At 51.0% G+C, this 14,846-nt stretch overlaps 1 protein-coding gene across 1 annotated transcript in view; it reads left to right on the forward strand.

Annotated features, from left to right (window-relative positions):
* Positions 1 to 5,523: 5,523 nt before the first annotated feature.
* TPO (thyroid peroxidase) overlaps positions 5,524 to 14,846 on the forward strand; it is a gene marked incomplete at both ends in the record, with an annotated part of 36,277 nt that continues 26,954 nt past the window's right edge. Inside the window, 2 exons of the mRNA XM_082642372.1 lie at positions 5,524 to 5,617; positions 11,087 to 11,171. Of these exons, the coding sequence (XP_082498498.1) occupies positions 5,524 to 5,617; positions 11,087 to 11,171 (179 nt within the window). The remainder of the gene's footprint in view (positions 5,618 to 11,086; positions 11,172 to 14,846) is intronic.

The raw sequence follows: 14,846 nt of genomic DNA on the forward strand, positions 1-14,846 counted from the left end.
CCAGGAAAGTTACCCCCTTTTGCCACAAGAAAACACAACCTGAAACGCGGGGCTTCTGGCTGGAGAGCCCTCTTCAGCCTGCACGCCGTGGACTTTAATTTCCATCCTTCATACAGCACATGACCTTCTGTCCTTGTTAGCAAGCTTCCTACGTTCAGAAAACTCATTTTGCAAAGTTATTAAAAATCGGTAGGGGGACTCCTGGGTTACAGAAAACACGTACAGTTGTACCTGAAAACCAGAAATATTTGTGACTTGACTTTGCAAGTGTCTGAGAAGAAGAGCCGCTCCATTATAATGTGCGAATTCGCCCAGCAGTCTAAGTGAACATGTAAATTTACTTCACGTTTCAATGAAACGGACGATGCGTTCATTGTAGGTGTGAGTTTGATCAGGATTTTTATCGGCAAGAATCAGATACTCACACAGACTCTTCATGTCTCGGCAAGTCAATCACTAATGACTAAACCTAAAGGAGAACTTTTAAAAAATTCCTCTTATCTTTAACAAAAATATAAGTAGAGAGACCGCTTTCTAGTCATGAGTCCTTGTGGCAACACCTGCGAGCGACAGAAGTAGAATGAAAACCCCTCTCACAGAGTCTTCCTTGTCCTACCCGCCCTCGGGCCTGGCGGGGACTCTGGCTGGTCCCCTGGGCCCTGCGCTGTGGGCGTCTCTCCTGGACAGAGCATCCTCCTCCTTGTCCAAAAGGCAGAGAGCTTTGGTGCAGGTGCCCCTACATGCAGGAAGCGGGGTTGTGAGATCGCAGAGGCCTCCAGCATTTGGGCCCCGAGTCAGCCCAGCAAGGCCACCTCTGGGGACGACTCAGCACTGATGTCCCCAGAGGAGAAGACCCTGCACAGCCGTGCGCGTCCCCCGCTCCCTGTGCCCCATGCCCCCCCATCCCGCTGGCGCCCAGGAACACCCGCACCTCCAGCGGGGACTGGGATCTGCCACCCGAGGGTACGGCTGCCACACCCGCCTCTAACCCAGCCAACGGGCTCCACCCGGGGACTAGTCTCTGCAGTGACAGGGCTCTGAGCACTCATCTCTCAGGGTAAATTCCAGATTCCTCTGCAGGGCCGGGGGGAGGGTCGGGGTTGGCCGGAGTGGGGAGCCCCAAGGCAAGCCTTTGCCCAGAGGCCCTGCTGAGCTAGCAACCCAGAGGACAACGCACAGCGGGCAGGCGGGAGGGCTCTCAGGTGCTCGAATCACAGAGCCTGTGTCGAGGCGAGGCCCCCAGCTGCCTCCGCCGAGTCCACACCTGTGGTCCCATCAGCTAAGTGGGCACTGAGTGATTTTCCCAATCAGAGCCCTGGGCGTGGACCACTAGCCTCACCCAGTACATAGACCACTGATGTCCCCAGACTGGCTCTACCCACGTGGCCTGGGGGCCAGAGTCCGGGAGGCTCGAGTGACCCGGGAAGGACCACACCGGCATCCCACAGGAGGCCACCCTCACCGTGGGCGGGAGGGTCAACCTACCTACACATGGCAGGAGTCCACGCACTTCCCTGGCACAGACCGCGTCCAAGAGTCACACGTGAACTGGAAGCAGAAGGCATGGGGCCCGCAGACACATGTTTCTTCACACGGAGTCCAAGTGGGCGGAGCGGCCACGCGTGGCCCCTGGACCCAGCTGCCTCGCGCACCCTGCCGTGAGGGCGCATCTTCTCCTTGGCGGGTAGGAACGTGAACAGCAGCTCTGCTCCCTTGGGTGCTGGAGCGAGAGGACTGGGCTCCTGCACGGGGACCCAGCGGGAGGGGGGCTCGCCGCACCTCATTGCAGCCTGGAGGGACTGCACCGTGTCCCCCCAAAGTTCACATGCCAATACCCTGACCCCAGAACCTCAGGATGTATGTGCAGATAGGGTGTTTAAAGAGGTAATTTGGGTAAAGTGAGCTCTTCAGAAGGGACCCCAGCCCAGGAGGACAGGTGGCCCCGTAGGAAGAGGAGGTCAGGACGCAGACACGCAGACACACAGAGGAGGACAGTGAGGACACAGGGAAGACACCGTCTCCAACTCACGGGACACGACCCAGCGCCCTGGGGTCCAGGAGGGAGGTGAGGCCATGTCTCACTCTGGACCCGATGTTTTCAAAGGAGGCGGATCGTGTGACCCCCGTCTTCATTTGGAAGGTCGTGGACACAGAGGGAATATCCAGATGTATTTAGTTGTCACCTCCCCCCATTTCATATGTGTTAAGTGGACGACAAAGAAGCATCCACTTCTCCAGGTGTAGAGATGGAGAGTCACACACAGCGTGGAGGGGACCCAGGTCCTGGGGAGACGGATGGCGGGCAACACAATTATTAATGTAGGACAAATCCTTCAGGAGCTTCAGGACACATGTCCTGGGGCTTTCATTTCTGTGTACGTGAACATGGGCAAATCATATGCACCGTGACTTTGAAAATACCTTTAGAAAGATGGTCACATCAACAAATTCCAACAGTCCTCGTGACTGACTGGGATGTGTGCGTATGTGGTGAGGGGCTGTCAGGTCTCACTACCTGAAGCTGGAGAACATTTGATCAGAACATTGAAAAGGGCACATGCTCTGGACCCTTCAAAGGCAGCTGGAAATGCAACGAATACCTCTCAAAAGTGCAACCCTGAGCTGGTTTTTCCAGACTGACCAAGCAGATAGGTTTCCTTGTGTACTTGTTACTTTAACAAAAACTAAAATGTTTTCTTTATTTCTTTTTAAAAAGGGCACAATTGCTTTTTAAAACTCTCCCAAAAGATTCCCTTTCCTAGATTGTCTTTAAGCAGTTAGTTAAATGATACAGGTATCTCAGGAGAGTCGTATAGTTTTTTTGTTTATAACTCACCAAATATCAGTGTTCTTAATATAAGAATATAAAACTGAGGTGGTCAGAACATTTAATAAACCAGAAAAGCACATTACCGACTTAACACCCACTAACATTTCTATCATCCCTTGTAGTGATTTAAATTCACTAAAGAAAGAATAATGATGCGATCTTCTTATGTCTCTTTCCTGGAGGAAGAGGACCTTTGTTTGGGACCCTCCACTTCAGGCTGGGAGGGTGAACAGTAAAAGCCTCAGAGCACCGGCAAGGGCGAAGTGTCAGGGTCCAGGATTCCATCTCAGTCTAATGTTTTTTGCTCAACCCTGTGTGAGGACTTGGGGTGGGAACACCAGTGAGCTGGAACCTCTAGAAGGCTCAGTGGGACATGGGTGCTTCATCCCCACAGGGCATCACGCAAACTCCAGGCTCTGACGTGAGTCACGGAACATCTTGGGCCCAGTCGTGGAGGGTGACTTGAGCACAAGGACCCGCTGTTCCTGGGTGCAGCCAGCCGGCACGAGATGCCTGTGGAAACGGTTACGTCAGGGCACCGGCGTCTGAGGCTGTGTGCACAAGGCCACCCGTCTGAGCATCTGCCCTGAGCCAGCCAAGGACTCAAAGGAACATCCCGTCTCCACTGGGATTGTCCTCACGTCCAGGGCCCTAAACACAGGCCGACACCAGCTGGGGTCCCAGTAAAGAGGCTCCTCTGGGTCCCTGCGTTCTCTCTGAACCACCCCGTGTGTCACATCCAGCTGCCTCATCTGTGTTCACGTCCCTCTTCAGGCAAATTCCACCCAAAGTTCCAAAAGTGTGTTTCCAAATGCTGCCAGCTGGCTGCCTGGGCACAGCTCCAATGCCTCAAATCCAGCGTCCCAACCCGAACAGCTACCTCTGCGCCTCTCCCCCGGTTCCCCTCCTTCCCTGGCTTCCCCAGGGTCAGAAGCGGGATCTCCACGGCTTCAGGCCACAACTCAGCCTGCTGGGGCCCTGGCTCTGCTCCCTGTCTGCTCCCAGGGAGGCAAGTCACCAAGTCCCTGCTTTGCTGTGAAGGGGCCTTGGAGTCTCGCCCTTCCTCTCACCGTCTCAGCCTGTTACCACCATTTCAGGGAGAAATGACCGTAACTGTTGACGATTCCCCACCTGTTTTTCTAACTCACTTACTGTGTTACTTTCAGACGGATCTTTCCTATGCTGATCATGACATTCTAATGCTTCAAATATGCCCTGATGTCCCGATGCCTTGCATACGTGTTAGCATCGAACCTCAGCTTTCCTGGAGGGAGCATCCTTGAATAAGGCACCAAGAGAGGGAAAAAGAGCAGGAAGAAGAGGAAGATGATTTCATGTAGAAGAAACCCAAGACTCAGACGGGAAGTGGAGAGGTGCAGAGACCCCACACTCTCTACAGACCAGAAGACGTGCCTCACCCCCTCTCAGAGACGGGATGAGGGGCATCGGCAGGGCTCCTCACGCTGCCTCTGAAGACGAACGTGCTCTTTTTCATAAGGTGTTTAGCTCAGAGAAGCAAGAGAGAGGACAGTGCGAGCGTCACGAGGGGCCGGTTTTACTTGGTTTCTTCTTTCCCGACACTTACGCATTCTTTCCCTTTCTTCCTCATTCCAGGGCCAGAGGCTCAACCTCACATGGACCCAGGTGAGGCCACACCTGGCCAGCACACGGCCTTCTGTGCAAACACAGAGGTAAACGTCCAGCCAACCCAGGAACGGGAGCCAATCCAGCCCGGTGATGTGGGCGGGGAGTGGAGCCTGGAGCCTCTTTATAGGTGGGAGGCCAGGCCCTGGGCAGCTGGGCACGTCCAGGGTCACCTGTCCTGCACACCTACCTCTTGGCTGAGCGGAGGAGAGGGTCTGGCTGTGAAACTTTTTGGCTTTCCTTTTTCTGAGAGAAATCCATCACTGAAACTTGTAAAGCAGTTCAAGGGAGGCTGTTATGTGGGCTCAGGGCACATCTGGGAGGCTGACTGAGCAGAGCCGCGGGGCTGACGACTGTTAGGTTTCCTGCGACCTCAGTGCAGAGAGCGCGGCCAGCAGGTGCGGCCAGGTCGGTTCACAGGTCAGCAGGCCCTGACACGTGCTCCACTCAGGATGCCCCGTCAGCCCCACTCCGTTTAACAAAGTTCGTGGCACCAAAATAGCAGCAGAACATCCGAGGCTAGGAAAAGAAAAATTGGGAAAATAGAAATGATTGATTTGGAATTTTTGCTTTGTCTTAACAGCTCCATAATTCTGAAATCAGTTTATAAGCAGGGAAAAGAATGTTGTAGGAAATCCCACATGCATTTAGAAATTTTATATACCTCTTTTCTAAAAGCTAAATTCCTTGTATTATTCATTTTTTAAAATTTTACAGAGATGTGTTATGGGAAATAGATCTGTTTTATTCCCTGTGATTATTCCCAGAAGTTTTACAGCATTAGGCATCACCATGAATTAAAACAGGTTGTCACTGAGCTATTCTGCTGACAACAGCTGCCCAAGAGGAGGGATCTCTTTTCAAATAGTTGGGCAGGTAAGGCCTGTCCACACCGCCGACATGTGGGTCAGAACCTCCCAGAGCTCAGACCCAAGCTTCTGAGAGCAGCCGCCTTGCAGGGACTAGTGTGTGGAGAGTCGTCGACAGGGACTCTAGCTGAGGAGTTGACCGTGACCTTGACCGCCTGATGCTCTCAATTCCTCTTCAGGATGGGGGCTCGGGCCATCCTGGGCACCACGCTGGCTGTGGCCTGTGCCGGAGCTGTCTTCTCTTTCATCCTGAGACACAAGGACCTCTTTTGGGGTGAGTCACAATAAATTACGGTCTTCTGAAATCATAAAGTTATTGCTACCAGCGACCAGAACAGGAAGCATCGTGGGTTCTCCAGAATCAGGTAAGACCTCTTCAGTGTTTCTTTCACTTTCCAAGAAAATAACAATAATTCTTGAGTTTAGAAGGATTAGAATACAATTCTTTCTGAAAACTAACTGATTTTCCTATGATTCCACAATAGAAAATTTCCATGTTTACCTACTCATATGTTTGAAAGACATTCCTTGGGGAGTAGTTGTTGGTTCCTGTCTCACACAGTCGTTTTTCATTACATCACTTCTGTGTTGTACTTTCTGGAATCAGGGTGCTACAATGTCAAAGTCAGTTAAGAAACGTATAGCTATGCTGTGGTTGAAATCATCACAGCTCAAACTCTGCTCTGTTTTGAAAAAAAAGGAAAAAAAGGTCCCAAACACGGAGGAGGGATGTGACTGGAGCAGGGTGTCGGAGGGCATTTCGAGGATGCTCCCTGATCACCAGCCTCTGCAACACGGGCCCCCCGGGCAGGCTCGCCCCTCTGGGCTCTTCAGAGCTGGACATTCTGCTCCCCTGGCCCCTCCCCCGAGCCCCTTGATCGCCCTCCAGGCATGATGAGTCCACGCAGCCACGTCACCCCAGGGTGTCTCCTGCTGAGATCCACGGAGTCTCCAGTTTCACCGAACACGGAGGCCTCGGGGTCACGCGAACAGTTGCACCAAAGTCCTTTGCAGACCCAAATGCTCCTTAAGAAAATGGCCTGGCCACTGAGGCTGTGAGGAGGCTGGGGTAAGGCTATGTCCCCACCCACTACTGACTGGGCCACTTTCTTGTCTGTAAAGTGGAGAAAACTGGAAGATTCTCCACCACAGTTCTATTTGTGAGTATCACTGAGATGCTCCGTCTAAAGTACTGAGTGCATCGTGCCTGGACAATACGAACTAGAAAAAACCAAAAACCAATTCCATCTAAAATATCCTCAAGCAATGTGGTCCCCCCCTTCCCAGCCCAGTAAACCCATCTCAGCAAAGGGGTGCAGCAAATGCTTTGTGAATTAGTCATTGCATTTCATATTTACTACGGTCCTGGTTCTACAAAACCATAGTGACAAAGGTGTCATGAGTAAGAGCCATTCAACAGAATATAAATATATCTGCACACTAGGGTTTTTAGTTTTAGAAATCATATATTTTTAAAAAATTGGGAAAGGTATATCTACAACTTTGCTAGAGCAATTTTTTATTGTTTCCCCATCTCTAAGAGGTTTTTTTTCCCTCAAACTTTCAGTATATATATAAATAATGCACAGTATAGCATCTGATAAAAATGCTGCAATTTGGAGCCTAATTTATTGTTCATTAGAATATTCTGAAGCTGGCTAATTACTTGTTTACTTTGTAAATTAATTATTTAGAAAATATCCTTAGTCTTACAGTGTTTCACTTTCACAGCCTTTAATACAATGATTTTTTTTCCCCAGTTGACAAGCCAATGGTCATTTTAAACAAAATAATTGCGCACTGGTTAACTTTCTTATTTATTTATTTATTTATTCATTTATAATTGAAGAATAGCTGATTTACAATATCGTGTTAGTTTCAGGTACAGCAAAGTGATTTAGTTATACATATACACTACTTTTTCAGATTCTTTCCCCTTACAGTTTATTACAAAATACTGAGTATAGTTCCCTGTGTTATATACAGTAGGTCTTTGTTGGTTATCTATTTTATATATAAAAGTGTCGAGCTTTCTTTGAAACATAACTTTTATCTGTCATATTTCTCCGTAGCCAAAATTTCAATGACGATCTCACCAGACTTTTTGTCTGAGTTTGGGTTTATATCACTTGTGTTCACAGACTTTGTGACACGAGCTGTCGGATTGCTCCCTCTTGCCTGTTCAGAGCCAGCTGGGGGCACTGGGCATGAGGACCAGGTCCGGGCTGGACCACAGACATCCATCTCCACTTGCCAGTGGGGAGCCCCTTGGGGTGGGGTGTCTTCTCTGTGGGCTGCTCCTGCCCATGGGGTCCAGTCACCCGTTCACAGCTTAGAAAGTAGAGGCCCCAAGGGTCTCAGAGATGGCGGAGCTGTGGCCATGCTCACTGTCACCTCCCAGGTCTGTGCGTGGAACCAACACACACATTTGAATCTGGCTGATAAACACTCAGGAACAACTATCCTTAGGTGTCACATCAGTTTGTGAACTGTAGGCAGGTTTGCACAGCAGGAGTTCAAGTCCTCTCTCAAAAACTCCGAATAGAGCGTTTATCATGGAAACCACGTGAGTTCATCACCACACGGACTGGGGTTCGTTTCTCCTGTTTGTGCAAAGTCTAGATTTAAGTGCAATCATCTGTGTGGCAAATGTTCCAACACGTCATAGCTGTTACAAGAGAATCAGATGCAAATGAACAAGAGGCAGCAGAGGCATTGCTGCAGATGGGGGATTTGGGAAGCCAGCCTGATGAGTGAATCTGTTTAACAAGGAAAGTTGGCAGACTTATTCCAGTTCATTGGGTTTCAGCAAACAGGTATCATTAAAGTCAGGACTAAACACAGAGCTCAGAGCAAAACCACATCCTCGGAGTTCATCAAGAGTACAGCTCAGAGAGGAAGAGTCCAGCACTCCTGCCTTGTTTGTTTGTTTTTTTGCGGTATGTGGGCTTCTCACTGCTGTGGCCTCTCCTGCTGTGGAGCACAGGCTCCGGACGCGCAGGCTCAGTGGCCATGGCTCATGAGCCCAGCCGCTCCACGGCATGTGGGATCTTCCCGGACCGGGGCACGCACCCGTGTCCCCTGCATCGGCAGGCGGACTCTCAACCACTGCGCCACCAGGGAAGCCTTTGCCTTGTTTTTTAGTAGTCACTCTCTGGAAATAAGTGACTTCCTTCTTTCTGGCCTGTAGTGTTTTGTTGCATAACGGCTTCCTGAATTCCAGCTCTTTCCGTATGGAATGACCATGTACGAGGGGACCTTCTAGGGGCAGCACACCCCCGCTGGTGGTACCCACCTTCAGAAGGCTGATGTCTCCAGATCAGATGAATCAGGAAACTCCCTCTAATTTAGTTTTCAGATCTGAAAAGAAGAGGTTAGGTTGCGGATCTCCCAGTCTGTGATCCTACGGTCGGATGCTGCATCTCTCTGGACGCCACCCCGTGCCCCTGTGGTTGCTCAACAACAGCTGAAGGAGATGATTGAAGAGCCAGGAAGGGAGATGAGCCTGACACCCCACCCCACACGGTGAAGAGGAAACGAAACGGGTCACATCCACCCGCTACCGGCAGAGACTGGAGACAATTCAAGATGAGAACTACAATTTTATGGGGAATTTTCAGCACAAAAATATATTTCTTATGCAATATCTGAAGAGATAATAATCTGCAAGCCTGTAACACTATCTTTAGGAACTCGGTAAACTATTTCATAGTAAGGAAGGGTACTGGAGAATAAGTCAAATATGATCGATTATGCTTAAATGACAACATTAATATTGTCAAGAAAAGGAAGTATCTCTCTAGCAACTGTTAATTCCAAAGACAGTGGTGACAGATACACATTTTTCTTTTTACTGAATCCGTTCTCAAATAACTGCCAAGTGCCTGCGAAGAGCCAGCAGTTGATCTCATTGCAGGAGACTTAAGAGGCGGGGGGGGGTCAGTGCATTCGGCCAACGCAGGGCCAGGCTGACCTCAGAAACGAAAATGTGGATGGAGGGTTTGGACGGGAACGAAAGGAAATACATGAAGGTCACAGGGTCTTAAACCCTGAGATTTCGTGGGGCTCCCAGTCCTGAGAGCTGAGTGGAATCCCCTCCAGCCCCAGGGCAGGGGTCCCTGAAAAGGCCGGCCTCTCCTGCGGGCTCTGCAGCCCCAGGCTGGTGGCCCCTCTGGGGTCCCCTTGACTCCCCTGCTCTGCCCCCTTCCTGTGCCACACGCCCGCCGTGTGCTCAGACCCCACGGCAGGAACCCATGGCCGTGGTGGCCTGGACCCGGGTGAGCTGAGGCCGCTTCCGCCCCGTGTGCCCTCAGCCAGCCCGGGGTTGGAGGCGCAGAGCGGGCACAGAGAAGGGACCAGAGGGAGTCACGTTGTGGAATGTGCGCTGATGGCTGGGGAAGGACACTGAGGGGCTGCAGGCGAAACCCGACCGTCCTTCAAGGTGCCTTTGTGGGTCCACCGGGGGCGGGACCCCACGCTGGGCTCCTGGATGCAGGATGGACTCTGACAAGGTCTCCGCCTCCCAGCAACCTGCTGTCTGAATCCCCCCGAACTTTTCTTACAGTTTCGAGCCCCTTTACTTCTTCTGGCAACAAAATCTTCCGTTAAATTTTAGGACAAAATCTATCCGGTAACTTAATCCTCCTAAATTTGCTCAGGAATTTAATATATTTTCTGGAATACGCTATGCCTACGTAATTCTAAAGATACAGAAATTTACCATTTTAAAAATAGCTTTCTTTCTATTTAGATGTGTAACGTTCAAGAACATTCTGATATTCTATTTATTCTTAGAAATGAATGCATTTCCTCTGATGAAGTATTGATTATGCAACAGGTAATTTAGTAACAGAAGTTACTTGTGTGCGTTATTGGAAGGAGTCGCCTACTTTATAATATTCATTTGGAACCTCACATTTTAACCCCAAGATGGAATCTTAGATTATTGTCTTAGTCCATTCGGGCTGCGATCACAGAACCATGGACTGGGGGGCTTATAAACAAAAGACCTCTGCTTCTCTCAGTCTGGAGGCCGGAAGTCCCAGATCAAGGCTCCAGCACCTTCAGATTCTGGTGAGGACCCTCCTCCTGGTTCACAGATGGGGTCTTCTCCCTGCGTCCTCGCCTGGAGGAAGGGGCGGGAGCTCACGGGCCCCTCATACGAGGGCAGGCACCCCATCCTGGGGGCTCCAGCCTCAGGACCTCATCACCTCCCAAAGCCCCTCCTCCTGACGCTGCTCCGTTGACTGCTAGGAGGTTAACGTACGAATCCTGGGGAAACGGAAACATTCACACCACAGAACTCGTTGAACATGCCAGGCACTAAAAACTAAAAGAAAACATAAGGGTCTTTTCACTGCAAACTGCTGGTGTACTGGAGTAGTTTATCTTCTCTTAAATGCACAAGTTAAAATAGCCAACTATTATTATAAACTTTCTATACCACTGGTTTATGTAACTAAAACTCTCAGAAAAAGAAGTTATTCAGAATCCCTGGAGGTGGCTCCGGCAAGTGAGAAGTAAGAATGGCCGGGCTGCCCGCCTAAGGATGGTGCTGGGTCCCTCCCCACCCCATCCCCAGGGTCTCTGCCAGCGAGGAACCAACACCCACTTAAGATGGGGAAACGGACCCAGGACCCCATGGAGGAGGGGCCCAGACGCCGCGTGGTTGTCACTACATCCAGCTGCACGTGGCGGGGAGTTTGCGAACTCTGTGTTTGATGGTGTGATGCTTCGTTCGTAGGAGAGACGGAGGAGTGTCGAGTCAGGGGCATCGTGGAGGCGAGCAAGCTGCTGGTCGACGAGGCCGTCTACTCCACGATGAGAAGGTACCGCCCCGGGGGTGGGAAGGAGGTGCGCCAGCTCCTGGGGCTTAGCGGATTTGCCCATCGTCTTCTTCACAGTTTCCTCCACCTTACAGATTAGGGGCTGAGATTCACATGAGCTTATTCTCATTTCTGGGGTCACATGCAAACAACCGAGAGAACCCGTATTCAAATTCTCTCTCTAGCAAAACAGAGCAAAGGGCAGCGATGCAGCCAGGGTTCAATATATCCTGGTTCAAAAGACAGATGAGGGAGCCTGGCTCCTGCAGAACTGGCCTCAGAGCCAGGGGGCAGGAGAGGTCCAGACACACGGCCCCAGGGTCCGGGCTCTGGGACACAGCTGTAACCTTACCTAGGAATTAAATCTGCCCCTCCATTTCCTTTTTTTTTTTTTTTTTTTTTGTGGTACGCAGGCCTCTCACTGCCATGGCCTCTCCCGTTGCGGAGCACAGGCTCCGGATGCGCAGGCTCAACGGCCATGGCTCACGGGCCCAGCCGCTCTGCGGCATGCAGGATCCTCCCGGACTGGGGCACGAACCCGTGTCCCCTGCATCGGCAGGCTGACTGTCAACCACTGCGCCACCAGGGAAGCCCCCCCACATTCCTTTTAAATCATTAAGAAACACCTTCATTTTAAATATAAAAGTGGCATTAATATTAAGAATATTATAGTCTCACATTAGATGTTTGTAAAGCAAACACGACAAACACACAAGAATCTAAAAAGCAGGTTTTATCTTCACAAGTGTGTTATTTTGCTGGAAGCTGACTAATAATTATTTAAGGTCTCAAGATACAAAATATCACAAGACAGAGGTTGGTTTACTTCAAATTTCTATTATTCCACCAGAAAAGGCCCTATTGTCCATATTGGCTGCAACTAAGTTTTGCTTATTTTATAAAAACTTGAATCAAAGGGGAAAGAAAGAAGAAATCTTCTCTTGAAGTCTGACTCTGTTAGTGTGTCCACGACTGTGATATCAACTATCCATGAAAAAGGGGAAGAGCTACTGACAACCCCCATGGAGAGAAGGCACTGAGCCTCCTCGGACCCCCCTGCAGTGAAGGGCTGCACCGTCCATGACCTGCTTTCTCCCGAGGGGGAACTGACCCGTTTGCAAAGTCTGTGGCCTGGGGGCTTCGTTTCAAATGTAAATATTGAAACAAAGGCTACTCGCTGACTGTGCTGCACAGTGGATTTTAGTAACAGCAGAAGAAAAACACTAGAAATCTGGAAATTAGGCTGTCCCCACTGAGACCTAGGGGTAAGACAGGAATAAAGACACAGACCCACTAGAGAATGGACTTGAAGACATGGGGAGGGGGAAGGGTAAGCTGTGACAAAGCGAAAGAGAGGCATGGACATATATACACTACGAAACGTAAGGTAGATAGATAGTGGGAAGCAGCCGCATAGCACAGGGAGATCAGCTTGGTGCTTTGTGACCGCCTGGAGGATATGGAGGGTGGGAGGGAGACGCAAGAGGGAGGGGATATGGGAACAGATGTATATGTATAACTGATTCACTTTGTTATAAAGCAGAAACTAACACACCATTGTTAAGCAATTATACTCCAATAAAGATGTAAAACAAAACAAAACAAAACAAAACAGGGAGCTGAGTTCCAGGCCGGCACAGGCCCTCCTGCTGCCCCGGGGCTCTGGCCACCACGGCCTGCGGAAGGGCCCGGGGGCTGGTGGGCGGTGGCCCAGGAAGATCCTGTCTGTTTTCTAATACACCAGCTCTCCTGAGAAGGGGCCCTGGCTGCCTCTCTCCAGACGGCTCTCCAAGGGTGTCTACACAGCGAACAGCCTTGGAAGACAGAGCTTTGTTCACTGTCTGACACGCGGTTAAGGACTCCTTCTGGTAAAGGCCAGGCTTCCTGTCCTCCCAGAAAGACCCGGCTTCCTCTGCAGGACCAGAGCCCACGGGCGCTACCGCCATAACAGATCACCACAAACTCAGTGGCTACAACAACGCAATTTATTACCTTACCGTCCTGCGGGTTGAAGTCCAACACGTATCTCACGGGCCCAAAACCACGGTGTCAGCAGAACCGTGTTCCTCCTGGAACTTCAGGAACAAATCCGTTTCCTGCCTTTTCCACGTCCCAGAGGCCACCTGCATCCCTTGGCTCCCGGCCCCTTCCTCCGTCTTGGAGCTGTCACATCCATCTCTCCGAGCTCCCTCCACTGTCACCTTCCCCTGCGCTACCCTGGGTCCACCTGGATCATCCAGGACAAGATCCCCTTTTATGATCAACTGAGTAGCAGCCTTGATTCCACCTGCAACTGAACTCCCTTTGCTGTAGAAACGAACAGGTTCACAGGCCTCAGAATCAGGACTGGGACGTCTTCGGGGGCCAATACCATGTCTACCGCAGCGTCCAGGGTGTGGAAACAGACGCCAACACGGGTGGGCAGCCCTGAGCAACAGCCTCATTTGTCTCTGAGCCTGGAGCCTGGGGTCTCTGAACCTGGTTCCCATGGGAGCTTGTAAGGAAAAGCTCTGCCCCTCAAAGTTCACGGCCTCACAGTACCTTTGGAAAACACGCTGGCAAATCCAACACGCTCCCACGTTAAGTTCTCTATTGTGTACGTTTATACACACACTGGCTGGGGTCTAGCGTGCCGTGTGTGTAGGATCTTCAATTCTCAACGCGGTCTCCATCAGTCACAGGCTGTCATCCTGGTGCTCCGCCTTCCTCATCTGTAAAATGGGCCCGCCTAGCGTTGGTCTCCTGCGCTTTGATGAGCAATAACTGAAGATATGGAGTAATCTGGGTCGGTACTCAGCCGGCACTTGCACGTCACCTCCGTCAGTGGGCTCCACACATTCCAGGTTGTCAGTAACAAGGGGAATGTGTGAAGGATCCGCTTGCTCGGAGCTAGCAGAACGACTGAAGCACAGCTGGGCCATTTCCCCAAGACCTCAGGGCTGTGAACCAGAAACCTAAGGGCAGTGGTAGGGGGTGTCCTGCCCCCGAGCTCCGCCCCGACGGCTCTCAGGTTAGGCTTAGAGCTGGTTCTCACACGGGCTCCTGGGGCCTCGCTGGTGCAACCCTGCAGGGGCCACCAGGTGACGGCAGCTTCCTGCACAGGCCACCTGGGTCCTGCCCCTCCAGGGGTCCCCGGGCCCTGAAATGCTGGTGGGCAGGTGGGTCCCCTGTGGTGGGAGCTGCTGGAATCCCAAAGGCCGGGGACCCTCGTGAGAGGACAGAGGGAAGGGAGGGTGAGGGGCACCCGCGGCAGGACTTGCAGTTCTCGCCGCCAGCGGCTCCGTCACCTGCTCAGCTGTGCCGTGAGATGCGTGACTGGCAGCACGGACACAGCAGGGTCGCAGCCTCAGCACATCTGCTCTGGGACCAGGACAGGCTGCTTGCTGGCTCAGAGTCCCATCCATCAGCTGGAACCCTCACGTCTAACTGGGCTGTTTTTTCACGTTTCAAAATCAATTTATTTATCCACAGTAATATTCTCAGTGAAACATTAATTAGCACTTAAAATATCCTTAAATAACACTAAAAATCAGTATTGCACAATAAGCTAGAAAAACTGTCAACATAAACAGTGAGACGGCCTTAGCTCAACAAAAATTTAAAGTATATTACAAAGTGACCAAGAAGAATGAATCAGCGGCACACATACACAGATGAGCCATTGTCAAAAAGTGTTCT

This window comes from Mesoplodon mirus (genome assembly GCF_964341445.2).
Source record: "Mesoplodon mirus genome assembly, chromosome: 14".
NCBI classification, from domain to species: Eukaryota; Metazoa; Chordata; class Mammalia; order Artiodactyla; family Ziphiidae; genus Mesoplodon; species Mesoplodon mirus.